This window comes from Bicyclus anynana, chromosome 23, assembly GCF_947172395.1.
Source record: "Bicyclus anynana chromosome 23, ilBicAnyn1.1, whole genome shotgun sequence".
Lineage (NCBI taxonomy): Eukaryota > Metazoa > Arthropoda > Insecta > Lepidoptera > Nymphalidae > Bicyclus > Bicyclus anynana.
Genome location: NC_069105.1, coordinates 11,346,547 through 11,371,234, shown reverse-complemented (window position 1 = coordinate 11,371,234; position 24,688 = coordinate 11,346,547). Strand labels below are relative to the sequence as shown.

The following is a 24,688-nucleotide window of genomic DNA, read 5'->3' as shown; positions in this document are numbered from 1 at the left end:
CAATCAGTCATTAACATTTCTTCGTAGTGCCATGTGGTGTATTCTCAATGCAATGATCGTTAAAAAGACTTTAGTTTTAATATCATTCTTAGTTCTTTTAAGTAATGTAAGTGGAAAAGAAACCAAAGTTAGCACGACGTTTGTTATTGATAGCACCTATTCCATGGATACAGAAATTGGTGAAGTTAAACGAAGAACTGACGATATTTTCAACGCTGTATATAACTCTAATTCGTCAATAGTAGATGAGTTTATTATCGTGACTTTTAATGATCCTGCGAGTAAGTATTTTTTTTCGTATTATTTGCTCCGATGTCGTGTAGAAACCGATAGGAGCGTGGATTTTTATCCTCCTCCTAACAAGTTAGCCCGCTTCCATCTTAGATTACATCATCACTTACCATCAGGTGAGATTATAGTCAAGGGCTAACTTGTTAAGAATAAAAAAAAAAGATCTCATTTGCTCATGGATTTTTTTTTTAATACATTCTACTCTGTCCTGTAGGTATGGTTAATCGTTCAGTATACAAACACTTGACATATAAATAAAATTGAATTTTCTGTCTATGATTTAATAGTAATAATGTTTTTATTAACCCCTGGCGCAAAAAGAGGGGCGTTATAAGTTTACGTGCCTCTCTATCAGTCTGTCAGTCTGTGGCATCATAGCTACTTTCAAGTGTTTTTTTTTTTTTATAAATCAGCTGCATCCCTCCAACGCAAGTCGGAGCCTTTCTTTATTTATTTCATTTTAATAACTCATTTCCTTTAGAAGATCGGACCATCGGGTTGGGGATCTACCTCGTGGCCGTTTGCCTTGCACATTTCCCACTACAATATTTTTTTCCAAGTTTTCGTTCCCACGGCGTGTGATATGTCCAAAATAACTGAGGATGCGCTGTTGAGTGTAGACAGATGGTTGAGAGACGTGTTTTAATTTGAAGCTGTGAAAGAATTGATACATTTGTGCGTTTGGCAGTCCACGGTACACGTAACATTCGCCTCCAACACCACATCTCGAACGCATCAAATGCGATCTTCTAAAGGAAGCAGGAGCCCGAACCTTTTACAGTGCCGTCCAAATGGCCAGCGACCGTACTCGATGGAGGAGCATTGTAAACCAAACGATGACTCGCCAAGGTGGTCACGATCGTCAGTCATGAGGGACCGACTAGAGAGAGAGAATAACTCATTCAAAATTTTTTATTTTCAGTTTTAATTTCTGTAACAATCCTTATATATTTGTACTTTAATAAATATCTTACTATTAATATTATATTATACACGCTACAATTTGCCTATGTAAATTAATATATTCTAAATTAATATACAATATACATCAGGTCTTTATTGGCCTATATAATATTTTACTAATAGTTAGTACTTTCAAGTGTTCTTACTCGTAGATATATTTGATGAAAATCGGTTGAGCCATTTAAAAGTTATGACTAAGTTCTTTGTGGTGCTTTCTTACGGGCAAAGAATGATAAAATGAATGAATGAAATACCAATGTTTGTCACCGCATGCGGCAACATAAATCTCTCTTTCTCTCTTTTCAGTTCATTAAGCAGTCGGGTTTTTTGTTTTTATAATATTTTTTTGATATCTCGAAAAAATCGATGGTTTCCGTGGGATTTGTGAAAACACGTACGGAATGTATGTCGTAAATGTATCTCGTAAACAAAGTCCAGCGAGAGCCGTGATAGCCCAGTGGATATGACTTCTGCCTCCGATTCCGGAGGGTGTGGGTTTGAATCCGGTCCGGGGCATGCACCTCCAACTTTGCAGTTGTGTGCATTTTGAGATATTAAATATCAGGTGTCTCAAACGGTGAAGGAACACATCGTGAGGAAACCTGCATACCTGAGAAATTTCTTAATTCTCTGCATGTGTGAAGTCTGCCTATCCGCATTGGGCCAGCGTGGTGGACTATTGGCCTAACCCCTCTCATTCTGAGAGGAGACTCGAGCTCAGCAGTGAACCGAATATGGGTTGATAATGATGATGATGAAACGAAGTCCCTGGCGTTCGCTAGTTTTCTGTATTAATAATAGCACCGATTATGTTTTTTACAGCGGGTTGGGGAGTAGAAGCTGCAACTTTAGAAGTGAAAACAAATAAACGCGACGAGTTCGAAACATCTTTACGTGATGTGAAAGTACTAGGTGGCGCTGATTGTCCAGAAATGTCTCTGACAGGAATCGAACTTGGATTAAATACTAGCAAACCGCACTCATATCTGTACGTTTTCACCGACGCATCCGCGAAGGATTATCAGAAATATGACTATGTAAAGAGTTTGGCCCTGAAAAAATCCATTCAGGTATTCGTGACCTTTTTTCAATCTTCCTTTTTATCCGACTGCAAGAAGGGTTATGTTTTTCGCGCGTGTGAATGTGTGTATGGAATATTCTTTTTTACCTCATATCTTCCAAACCACTGGACGGATTTACGTAATTAGGATATCGTTAGATTTGTCTCAATAACCCAAGTGTTCTTAGATAGGTGAAACTAAAAAAAATAACAAGACGACTGTGAGACGCTATATTGTGTGGCTGTGAGGTGAAAAAAAAAAATTTTTTTTCTAATATTGCAATATGGGTATCAAATGTGGGTGAGGATTCTAAAATGGTATATCATAGCCATGTTTAAAAAAACTACAATTAGAAAAACGTTATTTATTAGTTGTCTATCATCTATCTCCGTAGAGATTTGATAGACCTTTGTTTTTTGCACAAAATTGTTAATTTTAAAATAGATAACTCGGAGTTGCTGAATAGGGTAAAACTTGCAGTGCCGAATAAAAATGCTAGATCTCACATTAAAAATAAACTAACTTTTAGGCCAAGAATCACAAAAACTAATCTGGGGAGAAATGCTCCTATTGAAAGAATAGTGAGATCGTATAATAATATTTTTAAAATGGCAAATCTGGATATTTTCAATAGCGGTTCTAATTCTTTTAAAAGTAAAGTTAAAAAACATATGTCGAAGAATAATGTACTTTAAATGCATTCTGTTTTTGTTTTAAATGTAATTACTTATTGTTAATTCCCATTATTATTGTTGTAATTACATTTTTTTTTCTTTCTTTCATTTAGTTTCTTTTTTTTATTTTTAGTGGTAGGTAGATTTAGTTTTTGTTTCTTTTGTTTTTAATGGTAAATTAAGAATTGTATTAAAATAAACGCATGTTGAGTTAGCCTGTAAGTGGGGTGTACAATGTAGCATATTACATTTTAATGCATGTTATGTTTAATTAGTCATAAGTTTTTTTTTGTATACAACGTTGGCTTCCGAATAAATAAATAAATTAAATAAATAAAATCTTCTACACTATAATAAAAGAGTACAAATCGAGTGTCTGTACTTTGATCCTGATTCAAATGTCCTGCAGCGGACGTCCATCGGCTGAAATGATGATGATGATGTGTAAAACAGTTGAATCGCACTCCTGTTCCGAGGCACTAAGTTGTAACTTCAGAACTCAGGGCAGAGAATGCTTACTAAAAATGTTTGTAAGAAAAGTCCGAACAGTGGTAATAACCACAATAGACACAGTAGTGGTGGTGGTGGTGGCTACAGCCACGGCCGAAGCCTCAGCCAGACAGATGACCAGATTCAGTATTATTTTTACAGGTGACTTTCCTTTTGACCGGCCAATGTAAAAAGGACAAAGTGGAGGAGCAGCACACCGTATACAACAATCTAGCTACAGCCACCTCAGGGCAGGTGTTTCATATTTTAAAACAAGAGATAAGCCAGGTAATACTTATTTAAGTCAGTGGCATGTAATGGCGGTCATTATAGCACGAATGATTTTTGTGCAATGAGGCAAAGCCGCATACTTTTGGATACTCAATTCAGGCTTCTGGTTTTCGAATCCACAACGAAGTTATAAGTACTTCGTTGTGGATAAAACCAGAAGTCTGAATTGAGTACCCAAAAGTAGAATTGTTGTCGAAAATGGCTTGAATTGCTTCGAGAAAAGTATAGTAAGGCTATGCCGCTTTTTTTGCTTGACTTGCGACAGATCTTATAAAATCATACACTAGTTAAAAGAATATACCTACCTACCCAACAGAAATGGGGTAGGTATTATCTCTTAACCACTGTACGATTTTAAAACGTAAGGGTTGCCTGCGTTCACACTGCAACTGTGGGGTTGCCAGATATAAACAGTTGAGTAATATTTATATACCCTCATCCATTATTTAGATGTGTAATATGTCAAATGAATGCTTATTTTATGCCTAATTTAACAGTATTAAGTTGCCTTTGAACGCAGAAGAACCAAAGTCACAGACATAGCCCAACGAGTTGCGAAGCTGAAGTGGCAATGGGCGGGGCACATAGTTCGAAGAGCCGATGGACGTTGGGGTCCCAAAGTGCTGGAATGGCGACCCCGCACTAGTAAGCGCAGTGTTGGCCGACCCCCCCACCAGGTGGACTGACGACATCAAGCGAGTCGCAGGAATTCGCTGGATGCAGATGGCTCAGTATCGTGATGTTTGGAAGTCCCTACAAAAGGCCTATGTCCTGCAGTGGACGTCCATCGGCTGATATGATGAAGTTGCCTTTGATCTAGTTCGTGGTTTCTTTGCAATGTGTCACTGTAAATATTATCTATCATTTATTCCTTATCACTAATAGATAACAGATGAGGGTTATATTTCTAATGCCGGATCATATGACTGTGTATTTTTTTCAGATAATTGATTATATTTTAGTAAATTTAAATAATAAAAGGACTACCCTTTTACGGAAAACTTTTCAAGATGCAGCCGAGTGCGAAAAGAAATACAATGTAAGCTTATATTGTTTCCTTAGTACATATCATTATCTATACTAATATTTTAATTATAATTGAACGCGCTAATCTCGGGAACTACTGGTACGATTTGAAAAATTCTTTCAGTGTTAGATAGCCCATTTATCGAGAAAGGCTACAGACTATATTTTATCTCCGTATACCTACGGGAACGGGAACCACGCGGGGGAAAACAAGCGGCGTCTACTAGTTCAGAAATAAATATTCAGTCCTGATTTTGCATTTCAATTTATTCTCCTACCTTGACGGCCTTCGTGACGCAGTGGTATGCGCACATGATTTACAAGACATAAGTCTGGGTTGGATCCCCAGCTGGGCCGATCTACTGTTATTTTTATCGAACTGTCAGTTTTTCTAGAGATTTTGACAAAATTGTCAGTTTGACACAGATCATGTAATGAATTTGATGTCAAACGGCTTCGATCAAGTTGCGCAAATGCACCTTCAAGTAATTGAAAAAATTCAAAAAAAACCATTGTAGATTTTTCTGAAAATTGGCCTCATGAGATCTTCTTATATGTTCTAATTTATGGCCAATTTTAAGCTTTGTATCGTTTGAATTTTTTATGCCCTAGCTTGCATGGAGACTGGGTTTTTCTTTTGGCCACAATAAGTCAAGTCTATACTAATATTATAAAGCTGAAGAGTTTATTCGTTTGAACGCGTTAATCTCAGAAACTACTGGTCCGATTTGAAAAATTCTTTCAGGGTTAGATAGCCCATTTATCGAGGAAGGGTATAGGTTATATTTTATCTCAGTATTTCTACGGGAACGGGTACCACACGGGTGAAACCGCGCGGCGTCTACTAGTTTGATATAAAAAAAAACATGACTGCATTTTTAAATATTTCAGTTTACAGTGGACAGCGACCTTTGGGAAATCGTTATAGCTTTATCAGCTCCGAAGTCTTTAATTGATGATGACCTCGATGTGATCGGACCAGACGGTAGTCCAGCGGAGATCCAACAATTCGTTTCCTCCCAGAACACAACAGTACGTAATTTATAGTTATTCGTCCTTATTCGTACTTCGTCCGCCCTTAAACCTCTTTAATCCAGCCCTTACAGTAGTACCGCTGTAAAAATGTTCTTCATTGCTCTGCTCCTATTCGATCGTGATGAAAAGTATACATTAACTTGCCCAGGAGTATGAAGAATAACTGTAGCAAGTTTCGTTAAAATACGTCGAGGAGTTTTTGTTTCTATAACATACAGACAGACAGACAAAAATTTTACTGATTGTATTTTTGGCATCAGTATCGATCACTAATCACTCCCTGATAGTTATTTTGGAAATATATTTCATGTACAGACTTGATCTATCTACAGATTTATTATATAGATTAAAACTATCAAAATATTTTTAACAATTTTTGGTGCTATGTTGGTTACTGTATCCAGGGATATATACAAGATATATGGCACTAGTGCGTCCAAACGTCAAAGAGTGAAGCTACACGGTTCTGTGCGGCGCCGTGGCAGAAAGTGTGTCTGCGGCGCCTTGGGGCATATCATTGATATATGTATGCGGGACGCCGCAACGATTCCGCTCCGCCGCGCCGCGACCGTCGCAGCGTGTTGCGGCGTGCGACGCGGCGCCGAAACGCACCGTGTGGCATATCATTGTTATTTGTATGCGGAACGCCGCAGCGACACCGCTCCGGCGCCGCGTCGCTGCCGCACCGCACCTCTCCTGTGCACAAATTGTATGAGTCAGGAAACAATGCCGGAAAGGCATTCCACATCTTCATTTTCAGAAATGGCATGGCATGGCAGTTCTAAGAAACGTTGATGCAAAACTTATTGTGCGGGTTGACTGGATATCCACAACAAAGGGATGCCATTTTTCATAGCTTTACACTGGAGAAAGAGTTTTTCAAATTGGTCCAATAATTTCAGAGTCTATACAAACAAACAATGAAATCTTTCGTCTTTATAATATTAGTATGTTTTATAACGTATTAATTAAGGTTTTTGTTATTTTCACATAAATAACTGATAGAAGAATTAAATCATCACACTTTACACTATCACACTGATATTATAAAGGCGATAGTTTGTGTGTAAGTATGTTTGTTCCTCTTTTACGCTGCGGCTAATGAAGCGATTTGGTTGAAATTTGGAATGTAAATAGATTTTTTAATCTGGATTAACACATAGGCTTATACTACTTTTCATCCCGGAAAAATCCATGGTTCCCGCAGGATTTGTGAAAAACTGAATTCCACGTGGACGAAGTCGCGGGCGTCCGCTAGTCAATAATAAAATTTAAATTTTAAGTAAATACTATTATTATAACAAATATACACCATCTAATTGTTCACCCATAGGTAAGGTACCAAATACGCTCTACCCCTCTGGATGGCAAGTCTTATCTTTTGGGCAAAGCGCCAGCTCTTGATGTCTTTGTTTTATTCAGATCGTGAAGTTAAAAGGTGAAGTGGGTGAATACAGCATAAGTGTAACCAATTGTGCCGATGTCACAGTTCATGTAACAGCTTCAACATCTATAAGTTTCCAGCACGGCTTTTCTTCTGATAAGCCACGTTCATTAGATGAGACAGCTAAGAAACCTGTTAAAGGTGAAATATACTTATTACCTACTATAATATTACTAGCTGACGCCGCGCGGTTTTACTCGCGTGGTTCCCGTTCCCGTAAGTATACGGGGATAATTTATAGCTTATAACTTTCCTCGATAAATGGGCTACCTTACACGGAAGAATTTTTCAAATCGGACCAGTAGTTCCTGAGATTAGCGCTTTCAATCAAACAAACAAACAAACTCTTCAGCTTTATAATATTAGTATAGATAAGAAACTAGGGGACGCTCGCGATGTCGTCTGCCCTTAGACCTTCTTGGATTAAGGAGGTCTAAGGGCAGAAGACCTTTTGCAAAATCCGTTCTTAGCGGATATCTACTAACTATGAATTACCTCCCTACCAAATAACATTTTAATACATCAAGTGGTTTTCGTGATTTCGTGATGAGTGACCTATTGCATTTATTTAATAATGTCAGTAATGATACTATGAATAACATATACCTAATGTGTTTAATTTTCCTGTTTTGCTAAAAGTATAAACTTTGATAACAGTAATATCTCTACGAGTAAAAGACATCTGAGAGTATAAATATGTAATACATTTTTAATAATCAAGTACGAAATAATATTAAAATTTAAAAGCCTTATAATACCTATGAAATCTTTCTAAAAAGGAGGTCTGAATATTTATTTTTATTTACTGAAAATTTAAATATTCTTAATTTAAATAAAAAAAAAGATTTAGATACTAAATTGACCTTTTTTATATTCGCAAATACCACGACGATAAATCTAGCAATGGTAAAAAAACTTTCACTGCTAACTAATTAATATTATGTTGATTGATTTCAGACAAAAAGTCTTATCTGGCTATAGTATTAGATGATAAAGAACAAGAAGTTATTCTAAAAACTGTTGAACTATGGAACATTGACGACGATTTTATCATAGAATTACCACTTAAATTGATAGACTCCGATCAACAGCTATATATCACAGAACCATTTTCTGTACCTCAACAGACGTTTAAAATTGCGGTAAGATAACAAGTTAGTCATCATCGTCACCATCATGGCATAGACTTTCAAACAATACGGTCTCGAGGCGCCACCATCCAGCAGCTCCTTGCAACACGCTAGATGTCTTCGGTCCACCTAGTAGAGGATCGACCCTCACTGCGCATTCTGGTGCGGGGTCGCCATTCCATCACCTTGGGATCCCTGCCGGCCCTGCCCACTGCCACTTCAGCTTCGCGACTCGCCGTAATTTTGGTTCTTCTACAGATTAGATCACGCAAATAATCTTCAACCATAGCTCGCTCCATCGCTCACTGAGTATCTTTGAGGCCTATAGTTAGCGACTAAGCCTTTTGTCTTCAGGCTCTCAGGGATTTTGGACGAAAAGATTTCCCGGAGTTTCTCGTACGCTGTCGCTGGGCCCGACACCGGTCTGTGACACTAAGCAGTGTAGCCTAATTGAAATGGTTATACCGCCATTTATCGGTCGCCAGAGCCTCGTTGGTCCATCTGCAGGATGCACTACGAACAGGTGATATTGGCAGTAGAGGAAGCCCATGTCAGTAATTAACATAATTTGACTTGTAACTGAGTCGAAAACAGAAAAGAACTCATGAATAAAGCATTAATGAAATAAGAAACCAAGATCAATGTAAGAACGGCTGAGAATTGTCTCAGAATAGATTTTTCTCAAATTCAATTTAAATTTTTATACTGAAAAAAGTTTAAATTGAATAAACGGTGAAATATAAATGACATAAAGATTATACGACAACAATCTTTATTTTAGGTAAAAGGATTAACAAAATCAAAAGAATTATTAACAAGAGTATCTCCAACAACAATAGAATATGAAGAAGGTAACTTATTTCTAAATACTTAATTACATTTATAATGAAAAATAAGAAAATAATAATATGTATTGTATGTATATGTTAATGTTCAGATATAAATAGTTTACTTTGAACATTTTTGTTTGTTTTTTACAGAAATGCCGAAAGAAAAGCCGGCGACAGTCACAATTTTGGGGGCACAAGAAGTGATAGCGAAGTTTGGCGAGGCTTTGGAATTAAAATGTAAAGTTGGTGGATTTCCTCAGCCACATATTACGTGGGAAGATAAATACAATAACACTATGAATTCCTCGGTGCAGTATATTCTTGACGTATACAATATAATTTACAAAATTATTAAAAAAATATATTTTTAAAAAATTATTTGTTTCTTCCAGATCAACACAATAGCTCTAGACGAGTATATAAGCACTCTTCACATAAATAACGTTATTGAAAATACTACATTTATCTGCAAAGCCAAAAACTTTGCAATCGATTTCGACTTTGTTATAGTTACAACAAATAAAAAATTTACCGTCAAAAAATATCCAGAAGGTTATTAGTTTAATGTATTTAATTATTTTTTTAATTTGATTGGAGTTATAGACAACAATAAGTAATATTTATAGTTTTTTTTTAATTTATTAGATGTCGCTGTAGAAATCGGTAAATCCGTTGAATTAAGTTTAAAAATTGATGCATCACCGCCAGTAACTATTATCTGGTTTCAAGATGGTAAAGAAATTAATAATAATGAGAACTTGGAAATAAAAACTTCTTCTGGCAGTTCTTTTTTAAAAATAAAAAATGCGAAACCCGGATATGATGGAAAATATTCCGTGAAAGCCAGTAATGGAGATGAAAACGTAGAGTATAAATTCAACGTTATTTTAACCGGTGCAGGTACAGTATTTTCAATAAGTAATTATAGTACGACCCAAACGTTCCAAACTTTGTTAATTACTTATATTTGAAGTATTGAAAAAAATAAATATTAATTCAATAAAGCAAACAATACATATATATATCATACAATAGAATACACATATTCCATAGAAAATATTTTATTTTAAATTTTTAATCATCTATCTATACTTTTAATAAATCTGTAGAGACGTCAATTCTGTACATGAAATATATTTCCAAAATAACTATCAGGGGGTGATTAGTGATCACAGAACAGAGATCGCTAAAAATCTGATGCCAAAAATGCAATCAGTAAATTTTTTGTCTGTCTGTGTGTTTGTTATATAAAAAAAATACAACCGACTTCAAAACCTAAAAACTTACCCACTAAACTAAAAAGTGAAAAATAGCATCATAATATGTTCTACCTGCTGATCAGTATGAAGGCGGTGCTTAGCCGGTGACGTAATAATTCAAGCCATGTGAGAATATCTTATAGATTTAGATTTTGCAGACAGTGTTGTTTCATGTGGTCCTGTCAGAAATGGCTTAAATTAAGACAACACCGGCTAAGCACCGCCTTCATACTGATCAGCAGGTAGAACATATTATGATGTTATTTTTCACTTTTTAGTTTAGTGGGTAAGTTTTTAGGTTTTGAAGTCGGTTGTATTTTTTTTATTTAAATTTTTATTATTTTTCCATTTTTAGTGTAAAATTTCATCTCAAACGAACACATCAGACCCCTAATGACAGTCACAACCCATCTTGGTACAAAATTCTCAGCAATACAAATTAATCAAGCCCAAGCACAAGGTAGCTACCGTAAACCGTTAAGGGGTTCCCTTAATTGACCTTGGTCTTCATCATCAGACCCCTAATAACAGACACAACTCATCTAGCTAGAAAGTTCTCAGCAATACGAATTAATCAAGGCCAAACACAAGGTAGATACTGTAAACTGTTAAGGAGTTCCCTTAATTGTCCTTGGCAATACCCCTAAATGACAGTCACAACCTATCTATGTGGAAAGTTCTCATTAATACAAATTAATCAAGCCCAAACACAAGGTAACTGCTGTAAATCGCCGAGGAGTTCCCTCGTTTGTTTTATGGCTCCATCATCAGATCGATTGTAAACCTTCATGAAATTGTAGTGCTTAAAAGTACTAAATGGAAGAGTATATGAACACACTAGACACCCATATAATTTTCGAAAGTTCCCCTCAATTTCTCCAGAATTCCATCATCAGATCTTGACATGATGGCAATGGGACTAAATGGGGACTATACCGTTTCAAACAAAAAAAGAATTTTAGAAATCGGTCCAGGCGTCTTTGAGTAATCGGTGTACATACATAAAAAAAAAAAAAATACCGACCGAATTGAGAACCTCCTCCTTTTTGAAGTCGGTTAAAAACTTGGTACAATTATTCTTCTTACTCCTGTGCAGGTTAAAGTATACTTTTCATAACTCTACAATCAATAGGAGCAGAGCAGTGAAGAGAAATGTTGGGAAAACGAGAGAAGTTACTCCATTTTTACAGCGATACTACTGAAGGGCAGGATTAAAGATGTCTAAGAGCGGACGAAGTCGCGGGCGTTTGCTAGTATTAAATAGATTTAATTTATTTAATAACAATAGAGATAGATGATTTTATTACAAAATTTCCCCTTCATCATTTTATTTACTAGTATCATGGTAATTAAGATGGTTTGGAACTTGTGTGTGTATTAAAAAATATTTATTAAAATACATTTTTATAAAACGGACTTAAGCAAAACACCTTTTTATTCGAGAAATCCCAAAAATTTACCAGAGTAGCTACCAGCGGCAAAGAGTCCATACAGGCCGATTCCCGCCGGGTTACCTTTTAAAAATCCGTATATAAATATTCATTATTGTAATGAATATATATATGTATCAATGTATGACAAAAAAGAGTTTGTTTCAAGCAGTATGAATTTGCTATCATTTGGAACGGCTTACTTTGTCAAAACTCCATCCTTCACTACTGGTAGCTACACAAAAGTTTTCATTTTCATGACCTTCGTGGTTTGCATGGAAGGTTGCAATTGCAATGTTATTGTGATCGTAGTATCATTGAATGTGAAAACTAGTGACTGGTTTTTTCTACGAATACGAAAAAATACCAGACCCTTTGGACTCCAATGGTTCAAAACTATTGATGGTTTATTTGCAGTGCCAGCTTTAATAGTGCCAGTAAAAGAATTTGTGCAAAACATCATGGATCTTGTAGAAGGAGACAAGCTATTTCAATTAATTTGCATAGCAACGGGTAACCCAAAACCAACTTTAAAATGGTTATTTAATGGAATTACTATTGAAGGTATAAGGTGATATTCTTAAAATTTTATACTTTTTTAATGTTATTTTTTGATTTTTTTCAAAATTGTGACATACTACAATGAATCACACGTGTTTGGAAACATACAAATCAACTTGCAAGGAAGCTAATGATGAAGAAACCTGGTACAACTTTTAAAAGGCTCAAGAGACAAGCATCAGAAGATGTCATGAAATAGACACTACATTATTATATTTGGGCAAATTACTGGATTTTGCACCTAAGTAATCTCCAATAAACTTGATAAATATATTCTCAGAAGACGAGAAAGATAAGAAAAGAAAAATGCTTAGAACTCGAACCTAGAACCTTATGATCTGAAGCCACGCACTGAAACAGTGAGGCAGTTTAACGATCTAACATTATTTATCTCTGTCTAGATAACGAGAGGTATGACATTTTATACGGGGATACACTTATAGTAAAGGACGTCAGCTCAAAGTCCAAAGGTACCTATACTTGCAAAGCAGAAAATGAATACGGCAACGATACAATGGATTACGAAGTTAATGTTCATCGTAAGTCCATTATTTCAATACATGCTCCTATTTTACTATCAGTCACCCCACGGTTTCAGCCGCGTAGTTCCTATCCTCGTGGGTATAAACTGTAGCCTAGGACACTCACAGATAACGTGGCTTTCTAATGGTAAAAAATCAAATCAAAATAATTAACTTATGCCCGTGTCTGGTAAGACGTGGGTTTAAATCTCCTTTTCGTTTGTACAAATTAATATTTTGTCTTACATAGATTATGCTATTATATATATATTGACAGACTACTGTTAGTATACCTATTTCTTTAAACTTTTGACGAAGGGACTCCTACGTAGTGGAGGTACACCATCATCATTATCATCATCATCATCATCATCATCATCATCATCATCATCAACAACATCATCATCATCATCATCATCATCATCATCATCATCATCATCATCATCATCATCATCATCATCATCATCATCATCATCATCATCATCATCATCATCATCATCATCATCACCATCATCATTATCATCATCATCATCATCATCATCATTATCATCATCATCATATCCCAAACCTCACGATCCTGAGCCGCCTGCTGCCACCGAATGGAAAATTAGTGCTAGTATTAGTCCGTACTCCAGAAATAAATAATTTGAGCATAGATTAAAAATCATAAAGAATATCAAAGATTTAAAAAAACACATTAAAATTTAAAGACAATAATTATAATTTAAGAATAAATTATATAATAATCATACATTAAAAATACGAAAATAATTCTTTCAGCATATCCACCGATAAATAATTTTCCCAGCAATAGCCCAATCTATCTTGTAGATGACCAAACATTTAAAATGCCTTGCGGAGATGATATGATAGCCATTAATTCAATACGGTGGTATAAGGTAAGAAGACATTTATAAGCATGATTTCAATTTTTATTTGCGACCCTCAGTTATCACTCGAGTTAAACTAGTATTTTCCTTGTTTCTTTTTTACCTACGTTGTTATGTTTTTATAGCATAATAATTTTTGTTTATAATGTACATTCTGATAGAGATAACCCTTACTATTATATATTTACTAAATTCATTTACTTTGATTTTTCTATTTTATTTATTTAAACGAATTATTAACTCTCGAAATAAAATAAAAACTTTTGTTAACTGTCTTAATACAATCTTGAAAAATATGATATAAGAATGAGATGATATAATGTAAGAAGAGCTCCATGAAGAACTAGATTCTTGGAATAGATAAGTTTTTAAAATTATAGAAAGATTTTTATTTTGATAAGACTTGTTTTAATTTCTTTTCAGTTTTTATATTTTATGCTGTCAAGCGTTTTTAATTTTTTAATTAAATACTATATTCTGATCTAGCAGATACATCGCAGTTTTATTCTCGCAGTTCTCGTGGAAATACGAGGATAACATATAGCGTGTATTATTAGATATAGATGTAGCTTTCTACTGGTAAAGAAGATGTTTGAAATTTAACCGATACAGAAATTAAAAATGTACTAAAAATCTTCTATAATGTTCTAAATTTCATTAAGTATTTTCACACCGATCGCAGTGATTTATATATTCTCTTTAATGCGTATTTCACTGATTATAAGTTGTCTTTGCAAACGCGTGCTGTCAATGTCAAATCAATCAATGAATGAATGAGATGTCATAGTCAAATACATTATTATCTTAATTTGTTTAATGTGTCAAGTGTCAAATGCTTAATAAAACTCTCGCCTGTTAGTTAGACACCAGGAATTGTATGTCAAAGGGATTCAAATGATTACCCATTTGTAAAAAGTAATTTAACTGATTAGGCAAGTATAGATTTCTTTGAAAATTAGCCTCGTTAATTCTCCTGAATTGTCCTAATTTATGGCTAATTTTCAGCTCTGTATCATTTGATTTGGGCCTAAGTTTGTAAGGAGACTGGCTTCTCCTTCGTTAAAAGCATTACCCATAGGATCATTTATGAGCGGTTTTGTAGATCTGGAGATTATCTCCCACAACTTCACAATCGCACTAACTTTGCCATTTGATAATATTATGTATTTATGCTTTGAATTTAGGATGGACATCTGATCGGAACTGGTCCACTAACTCTAAACAACGTGACGAAGGCAAATGCCGGTAATTACACATGCCGAATAAGTAAATCATATGCCTCTTATTCATATCATAGCAGAATTTTAGTTGGGAGTAAAGTAAAATTTCTTACTGAAGGAAACACTAGATATATTACTTTTGAAGAAGGAGCAGAAGCGCAGTTAGATTGCAGTGCTACTGGAGATCCAACACCTAAAGTGAGTTTTTACAGAACTATCGGTTTATAATTATAATCATCAGTAATAGCCATGAACGTCCACTGCTGGTCATAACCCTCTAGCATTTCAAAACAAAACGGTATCGATCCGCCAGTATCCAGCGCTCACTGCAACCCTCTTAATGTTCTTGGTGCACATAAGTGAGGGGATGGGGGAGGGTTCCAGCTCCTTGGGACCTGGCGTACCAAGGTGCTGGAATGGCGTCCATCGGCTCTTCGAACTATGTGCCCTGCCTGTTGCCACTAATTCTGCTTCACGACTCAGTGTGCTATGTCGGACTTTGGTTCTTCTGCGGAACTCTTCATTTCTGATTCGATCTCCTTCTTCTTAATTGTTTTTATAAATAGTATTATAATTATAAAGATAATCTTATTATTTAGAGCATGTAGTGTTAACCTATAAGTGGCCAAACATTTTGCCTTGTTACCTATGTTATTAAAATATTATATAGCTTGTAAGGTTGGTAGTTAACCAAATAATTAATTAAAAAGAATAATAGGCTAAAAGGTTTCTATTTTTTAAAAAATATTTCAGACAAAATGGATTATGAATAACAAAATAATAGAGGGAGGGAGTCAGTATTCGTTTATAATGAAGAACAATAATAATATTCCAAATTGGAAAAACATTAAATGCTGTGTGAGCAATGAATTTGGTACCATCCAACGGGATTTTGAAATTGTCGCAGGAGGTAAATATTTCTTTGTTGAATTATCTTATTACTATATTGATTCTTATTATATTTTATATATAAAGAACGTTTTTGTCTTTGTTCTACAACTTATTTCACCTGTTAACCATAAGCTTCCTTCTTATAAAAACATTGTACACTTTGTTTCCGTGTCATTTAAATATCATATTTTCTTTTTATTTTCTTAGAGTGCCTTATGAGTCTGGAAGACGATTTTACTTCACGACAACCCATATTGACGACGGGCAATAGAAAACGAAGTTGGCCAGTTTTCACAGTATCAAATGGATTTCTAAGAATATTGAAGCACAGATATTTCACACTATTCTGTCCTGAATCTTTTATATCCCATAACAATGAAAACTATGGCAACAATATAACAACGTATTGTGTAGGTGATTCAATGTTTCAATTAGAAGGAAAAGCAGTGTTAGCTTCTGAAATCACATGCGATAAGAACGTAGTGCCATTAGCGAAAAATTTTAATCAAATCTGTCGGGGAAGCAATACTACGCTAATAGGTGTTGGTTTTGACGTCGGCGGGTCTTTTATGTCCGTATATAGCGTTTGCTTTGATAACTTCACGAAGACACCATTGTTTGTAGTACACGATATCCATAAGGCTATAGCAAATATGACACCAATACATAAAGCTCAATACACTAGAGGCAACTATCTGACATTGGAATACGAAGATATGTATGATTGCAGAAATCAAATCAATGCAATATCGTCGTTTATTGGCAAATCATTAAAAAGTGATGAAAAGTGTTGCTTCATGCGACGACAATTAGTGAACCCAAAAGATGTTCTACCAGGAGTAGCTCAAGTGGCAACATATCATTATTTAAATGTTGTACCTCAATGGAGCACTTGCGGATCAGAAGTATGTATATCCGAGTTCCTTTGCAATTTTCATTAAACCTACATACATCTACATACAACAAACTTTCTAATGAATCAAATATGTGACGACTGCGTGTAATAATTACAAAACTAAAAACGCATGTAGGTAATAAAACGAAATAGAACAGAGTAACTGCTATAACTTGATTAATGTACAGGTGGGAACAAAATGGTACAGATAATAGCGTAGTTGATACATTTGAATTTGAAGTAAAATATGTGAATCACACTGAAACTTGCACACACATAGACATTATGATAGGAATCCCCTTTGAAATGATTTTTCTAAATTCTCCCTCTAAGTCTAAGTAGAGTTGCCGTGGTTTATTAAATGACACAAATGAACATATTCCCAGATATCAGAATCAGATAGTTGTCTTGAAAATTCAACCAACTAGAAGCTATAAATCGTTCTAACCTTCTTGCATTGTTTTTTCAGAATTGGGATGAAGTTGAGCGTCGCGTTAGAATGTATACCATAAATACGGATGATGCAGTACCAATGTGGACAGGTGCTACATCTGTAAGAAACAAAACTCCAGCGATATATTTAAAGGACAAGTTGAACCAGAAACTGCAAGTACCTCAGTACATATGGAGGGTAAATATTTGCAGTGTTGTAAAATTTATTTAATTAATTTATGAATCAATCAATCTAATATTTACATACAATGATATAAGAGTAGAAGTCGACAAGCATAAAAAGTAGATAGAATAGATAAAGAGTAGACACGCAGGCGAAGACGCGGACTACGATTAAAATAAACAATTGTAATCTTTTAAATATTGGATAGAAGCAGGCGTTACTTTGCGGAAGTTCATCATGATTATATAATGATTTATTTATTTTGCTATCATCCGCGAAAAGTCGACGAACCCATGCGACAACGTCACCCAGGTCCGACAAAATACTCTCTACGTACGTTTCATCCCGAAACCGGAGCATCCTCAGGAGATGTTGACTCTACAACATCGCATGGGTTCGTCGACTTTTCGCGGATGGTAGCAAAATAAATAAATCATTATATAATTGTAATCTTTTAAAATAAAGGATGCCTGAATTGAAATCTTTTAAAATAAAGTAAAAAAGCAAGATTACTCTAAAAGTAGAGTAAAAAAAAGAAAGCGTGTAAACTAAAACTAAACTGTAAACAATTCTATCTCCTAACAGGTGGTTAAAGATCAACTTGCGGTAATTCACGTCAACGTTCCTGACTTAACGTTGTCTACAGCATCATCTTACATCCTTTGCAAGGATATCTGTAACACAATACCCTGGATGATGTACGAACATTGGCAAGACGTTGACAAAGGTTTTATCTACTGCTGCAGTATAGAAGACTTCGAAAAGGCCTTCGACTACGATGGTTACCGAATCTTTGGATGATTATTATTCATTCATTGTTTGGCGAGATTAAAATTCAAATTCGGATTATCCACGAATCATTTTTATCTTATAATAATTTCAATAAGTATTTTTTTAAAAGATAAAAACCGGCCAAGTGCGAATCACGCGCAGTGTAGCGCATTGCCCGATATTCACTAGGACGGTTTCGTAGATTATATGACTACTTTAAGCCCGTATTAGCAAAAATACCGATAGTGATACATACTATAATTAAGAATCAAACGAACTTAAGGGGTGTGGATTTTCATCCCCCTCCTAACAAGTTAGTCCGCTTCCATCTTAGACTGCATCATCACTTACCATCAGTTGAGATTGTAGTCAAGGGCTACCTTGTATACAATAAAAAAAAGGTAAGTTCGTTTGAAGTTTGATATATAATTATACGAGCGTCTTGACCGAAGATGATTACGTTTACAGCATATGGCTGATTATGCTGTCCTTATCACACTTTTAAAGATTCCTATTCGCTAAAAAGAAGAAAAGAAGATATTTAACACTAGTAACACCTCCCCTTTTGCGCCTCCACGCCGACCGGTGACCATGACTGTAATTTTTCGGAGGTTATATTATTTTTTCAATAGATTTTAGGGCTTAGAAGAAGGGACAGGGTGGGAGTGTAATCGCTTAAGACGCTCGTATAATTAAAAATCAAACTTCACAAGGTAATTTCGTTTGATTCTTAATCATACTTCGCATCTCTCCCGAAGTTGATTACGTTGACTAAGCAGATGTTTAGAGTATCGAAAAAATGCAAATATCATATTGATCAACAACAATTTGTAATACTACTATAATTACAAAATTAATATTAATTGATATTAAAATAAGTAATTGAATAAAAATCAACACTTTAAAGGTTTAACCAAGGATAATTAAAGAACCGAGATTATTATTTTCATGCTTAACTATTAATAATTGTGTGTTTTTTTTATTCTTTATAAGTTAGCCCTTGACTACAATCTCACCTGATGGTAAGTGATGATGCAGTCTAAGATGGAAGCGGGCTAACTTGTTAGGAAGAGGATGAAAATCCACACCCCTTTCGGTTTCTACACGGCATCGTACCGGAACGCTCAATCGCTTGGCGGTACGTCTTTGCCGGTAGGGTGGTAACTAGCCACGGCCGAAGCCTCCCACTAGCCAGACCTGGACAAATTAAGAAATCTCAATCTGCCCAGCCGGGTATAGAACCCAGGACCTCCGTTTTGTAAATCCACCGCGCAAACCACTGCGCCACGGAGGCCGTCAAATGTATTCACACGCAATAAATGCCAGGATAAAATTTCCACACACGTTTTACGTCGGGATAAGTATGTTAAAATACTAAGAACAATATTTTATCCTTATTATGTAATATGTGCATTTTTAATTATTTACAAACAAAGGATTAATTGTACACCGAGATATAACGGACCTCATTGGAAAATTAGGCTGGCACCTTATCGTCTAAAATCCTGTCAAGCTGTGATTGGCTAAGTGCGAGATTCGACAAGGGTTGACATTTCATCTGCATTACTTAATTATAACACAAAGGAATGTTGCGTAATTTTTGTACAATGCAGCATAAAGAGTTAGAAATAACTGGCCAATATTATGTAACCTAAATATTAATACATCGCCACAATTGAAAGCTTTACTTTAATCGTAATAAACAATATTTATTTTTCTAAGATAGTCCGAGTTTTATTTATTTCTTCGCAAATCTTCTACTATATAAAAATAAGTCGGGTTTTCCTTCCTGACGCTATAACTCCAGAACGCACGAACCGATTTCCAAGATTTTGCATTCGTTGGAAAGGTCTCAGGTTCCGTGAGGTTTATAGCAAAGAAAATTCAGGAAAAATTTCAACGTAAGGTAGAGGTAGGGTAGAGTATGGGTAGGGTAGGGGTAGGGTAGGGTAGGGTAGCGGTAGGGTAGGGGTAGGGTAGGGGTAGGGTAGGGGTAGGGTAGGGGTAGGGTAGGAATAGGGTAGGAGTAGGGTAAGGGTAGGGTAGGGGTAGGGTAGGGGTAGGGTAGGGGTAGGGTAGGGGTAGGGTAGGGGTAGGGTAGAGGTAGAGGTATTTGAAAGTTTACATCGAGTTTCACGCGAACGAAGTCGCCGGCATCCGCTAGTACGGTATAAAACGTCAACGTATGACATACGAGCGCTTTGATAATTTAGTAATAGGGATGATGACAGTTTTTAAAATTGTATATATATTAAGAGTATGCTAATAGTAAAGCAATTTTGTAAAAGTAACAGGGTATCTGCGATCATTGCTTTCGGAGCTACAGGGATTTAAAGAGTAAGATTTGCGGCATTGCCACGGATCCCTGAAAAACGCACTATACAAAATGGTACGAATTAATGACGTCGTAGGTACGTAATGATCGTTAGATTTGTATGGGCGTTCAAACAAAATTACTAATATCTTTGTTATTTGTGCGTTTATGTTTATAGTTCATGTTTTAAAAAATGTCACATTTAATGTAAAGAAGCTAAAACTGTATGAATTTTCATCTAATTGCGATAAAAGATTTTTAATAGATTTTAAAATTTCATAATCTCATTTATTTTGCAAATATCCAGACAATCTTTGACAAGCCAGTGATGTTTTAATTAAATACGTTTAAACTACAAAATGTCTGTGGTTATTCCAGAAACAGCTTTAATTAAAACACGACACTGGCTTGGCACCGCCTTCAAACTGATCAGAAGGTAGCACATAGGTAGGATGTTATTTTTTGCTTTTTAGTTAAAGTTATTTTTGAGTTGGAAGTCGGTTGAATTTTTTTATTAAAATTTTTATTTTTTTATTTTTAGTGTTAGCATACCCACTGTGTGTGTACAGTCACAATCCATCTAGGTGGAAAGTTCTCATCAATACAAATTTATCAAGTCCAAACACAAGGTAGCTACTATGAACCGTCGAGGAGTTCTCTTCACTGTCCCTCGTCTTCATCACCAGACCCTTAATACAGTCACAATCCTGCTAGGTGGAAAGTTCTCATCAATACAAATTTATCAAGTCCAAACACAAGGTAGCTACTGTGAACCGTCGAGGAGTTCTCTTTACTGTCCCTCGTCTTCATCATCAGACCCTTAATACAGTCACAATCCATCGAGGTGGTAAGTTCTCATCAATACAAATTTATCAAGTCCAAACACAAGGTAGCTACTGTGAACCGTCGAGGAGTTCTCTTCACTGTCCCTCGTCTTTATCACCAGACCCTTAATACAGTCACAACCCATATAGGTGGAAAGTACTCATCAATACAAATTAATCAAGCCCAAACAAAAGGTGACTGCTGTAAATCCTTGACGAGTTCCATCGTCTGTGTTTCGGCTCCATCATCAGACCAACTCCAAACCTTCATATAGTTGTAGTGGTTAAAAATACCTTATGGAAACACTAACAAACGTACTAGCCGTCTCTACAACTTTCGAAAGTTCCCCTCAATTTCTCCAGGATGCCATCATCAGATCCTGACATGAAAAAAATGGGACCACCCTGGAAGTAAACCCTACCAAACAAAAAAAAAATTTTCAAAATCGGTCCATAATTGACAGAATTATCGCTGGACATACATAAAAAAAAAAAAAAAACATACATAGCCGAACGTAGAACCTCCTCCTTTTTGGAAGTCGGTTAAAAAGGCGAAAGTTTGAGTGTGTGTGTGTGTATGTTTGTTTCTCATTTGCGCTGCTGCTACTGAAGCGATTTAGCTGAAATTTGGAATGGAAATATATTTTACTCTGGATTAAAACATAGGCTTTTCATCCCGAAAAAATCCACGGTTCCCGCGGGATTTGTGAAAACTTGAATTTCACGCGGACTAAGTCGCTGATATCCGCTAGTAAGATATATCTAGATCAAATTTAATAAAAATATGAGGAAACGCTAAGAGAAAAGGTAGTTAAGAGTAGTTTACTCCGCTAACGTTCCGTATTGAAGATATAGTGCCTTGAACTCGCTCTAAATAACTATCAGTGACGTGGGTATACATAAATGACAGATAAATTATTATCAGCATTCAGTACATAGAATAAAGTAATCATATTTCCCTGTATTCATTTGCAAGCCGTGCCTCAATTGCAACCTCTGCCTCCGATCCCGGAGGGTGTGGGTTCGAATCCAGTCCGGGGCACCTCCAACTTTTCAGTTGTGTGTATTTTAAGAAATTAAATATCGTAAAGAAACCTGCATACCAGAGAATTTTTATAATTCTCCGCATTGGACCAGCATGGTGGACTATCGGCCCAACCCCTCTCATTCTGAGAGGAGACTCGAGCTCAGCAGTGAGACGAATATGGGTTGATAAAGGTTTAGCAATCAATCAAAATTGGGGAAAGAACATATCTCAATCCCCAAAAAAATCCCCGGCATTAGGGGAATTCCTCGCAAGTTGGCAATGCTGTGATAGATAATAAATTCCTAGATCGTTCTTTCGCCATTCTCAATCGCTCGGTTTACAAACCAGAGTCGTAAAGCATCTGGGGCCTAATTCACTATTTTGGTCTTTATTATCAACTTATTGAAGTGGACAACAAAGTGTCAGAGAGAGAGAGAGACAAATACCTTAGCATTCCATGGATTCACCGTGCAGGTGCCGGGTCCATCGCGTGGTAGAGAGAAAAACACCAAGCAAAGTCCAGGACTTGTGACTACTGGATGTAGGGTTAAGGAATTCTTTGACGATCGATCAACACTCCCCTTCTCTGCTCGTGTTGTTCTCCCTACCTATCCAAATTTGGTAAGATCCTATTAGAGCAGCTTTGGATACTCGTTCTAATATAGAACTAGCTGCACTTCTAGAGAGGCCAAGGTCTTTGAGCAAGTTATACAGAGTTTTTGCTGGTAATCCTCTCGCACCTACTTCTACGGCGTACAGACTAACTACATAGCCATTTTTAGTTAGTTCATTTGTTAGGTCATAATATTTATTCACTTTTAAACTGTGGTCCTTCGGAATGTTAGTCTCCCACGGCACAGTAAGCTCTACAAGTACTATTCGCTTTGTTTGTTTGGACAAAAGGAAAATGTCTCGTCTAGATCTCGAAATAGCGACATCTGCTGGGATTGTATAATGTTTCTCATACGTATCCATTAATAAAGTCCAATCAGGTGCAGAACCTTGGATTGAGTAAGGCTTACTAGATGATTTTGATAAATGAAGATAATAATATTTGATCTTGACCTCTATAGCGTTCATACGGAAAATGATAAAATTGTAACCGAAGTATCGACGCCGGGACATGAAGCTTTACGATACGATAATCGGTTTCCGTTTATGACTGACTAGCCGAATCTTGCGACTTGGACTGCGAAAGTCTGTATCGCGTATTTCGCAGAGTTACCTGAATCGCGGAACTCCCATCATAAATGAGCATGTAGCAGCAATATTTTGTTTCGGCGTTATTTTAAAACTATACCAAAACAAGATATTCATTAAGAAAACTGGTATGCAGGTTTCCTAACGATGTTTTCCTTCACTGTTTGAGACACGTGATATTTAATTTCTTAAAATGCACACAACTGAAAAGTTGGCGGTGCATGCACCGGACCGGATTCGAACCAAGACCCTCCGGAATCGGAGGCAGAGGTCATATCCACTGGGCTATTACGGATATAAAATATTAGTAAAGATATTTTATAAAACTAGTAGTAGGGTAATATATAAAGTAGGATAATATATAGCCCTTCCTCGATAAATAGGCAATATAACACTGAAAGAATTTTTCAAAAAGTTCTTTTAAGAAATTTTCAGACCAGTGGTTCCAGAGATTAGCGCGTTCAAACAAACATACAAACAAACTCTTCAGCTTTATAATATTAGTATATCATATCTAACAAAAACAATACCAACAACAAACAATAGATTTTTATGTATAACACTTTATAAGGAAAAGTGTTATACATCTATCTATCTAATACTTACTTTTAAACAACTTAAAAAAAGAAGGTTCGCAAATTTAATGCGTTTTTCTTTTGTTTTCTAAGAGGTATTCGACGGTACCGTGAAATTTTCACTAAAAAAACGGCCTTAAAAATAAAATAAAACTTACTAATGAACACTTACAACCTAATGTAGTCAGGATTTTATAACCAATATTTAGAACATAAAAATATATTCCTCAAATGTCTAAAGTTTTTCAATTTACTGTGCTATTTTCTTAATTTTCATTGTTCAATTGGATTAAGGGAATAAAATATATCATTATGATCATGAGGGATACTAGTGGTGGGATTTTTTTTCAAATTGCTTTAGTAGTTTCAGAGTTTATTCAACGCAAAAACAAATCAATTTTATAGTATTCTACCTCATAAATTGAACTCGAGAACAAAGCCACAATATATCTGTTTACAT

General features: G+C 35.7%; 1 protein-coding gene across 1 annotated transcript; it reads left to right on the top strand.

Annotated features, from left to right (window-relative positions):
• Nucleotides 1-4: 4 nt before the first annotated feature.
• On the top strand, nt 5-18,318 carry LOC112056817 (hemicentin-1). The gene is made up of 19 exons (XM_052888574.1): nt 5-281; nt 2,077-2,324; nt 3,641-3,766; nt 4,713-4,808; nt 5,687-5,827; nt 7,253-7,415; nt 8,232-8,416; nt 9,186-9,255; nt 9,385-9,542; nt 9,627-9,786; nt 9,880-10,134; nt 12,341-12,487; nt 12,886-13,023; nt 13,786-13,904; nt 15,080-15,313; nt 15,869-16,025; nt 16,214-16,911; nt 17,371-17,532; nt 18,103-18,318. Exons 1-19 carry the CDS (start codon nt 32-34, stop codon nt 18,316-18,318), a joined length of 3,723 nt encoding a protein of 1,240 aa, XP_052744534.1. The 5' UTR covers nt 5-31.
• Nucleotides 18,319-24,688: the final 6,370 nt, after the last annotated feature.

Bases quoted from the DNA above. Each gene is read 5' to 3' on its own strand.
- LOC112056817 (XM_052888574.1), top strand. From the start codon at position 32: ATGTGGTGTATTCTCAATGCAATGATCGTTAAAAAGACTTTAGTTTTA. The intron at 7,416-8,231 runs GTGAAATATACT...GATTGATTTCAG, and splicing joins AGCTAAGAAACCTGTTAAAG to ACAAAAAGTCTTATCTGGCT. The intron at 13,024-13,785 runs GTAAGTCCATTA...TAATTCTTTCAG, and splicing joins TTACGAAGTTAATGTTCATC to CATATCCACCGATAAATAAT.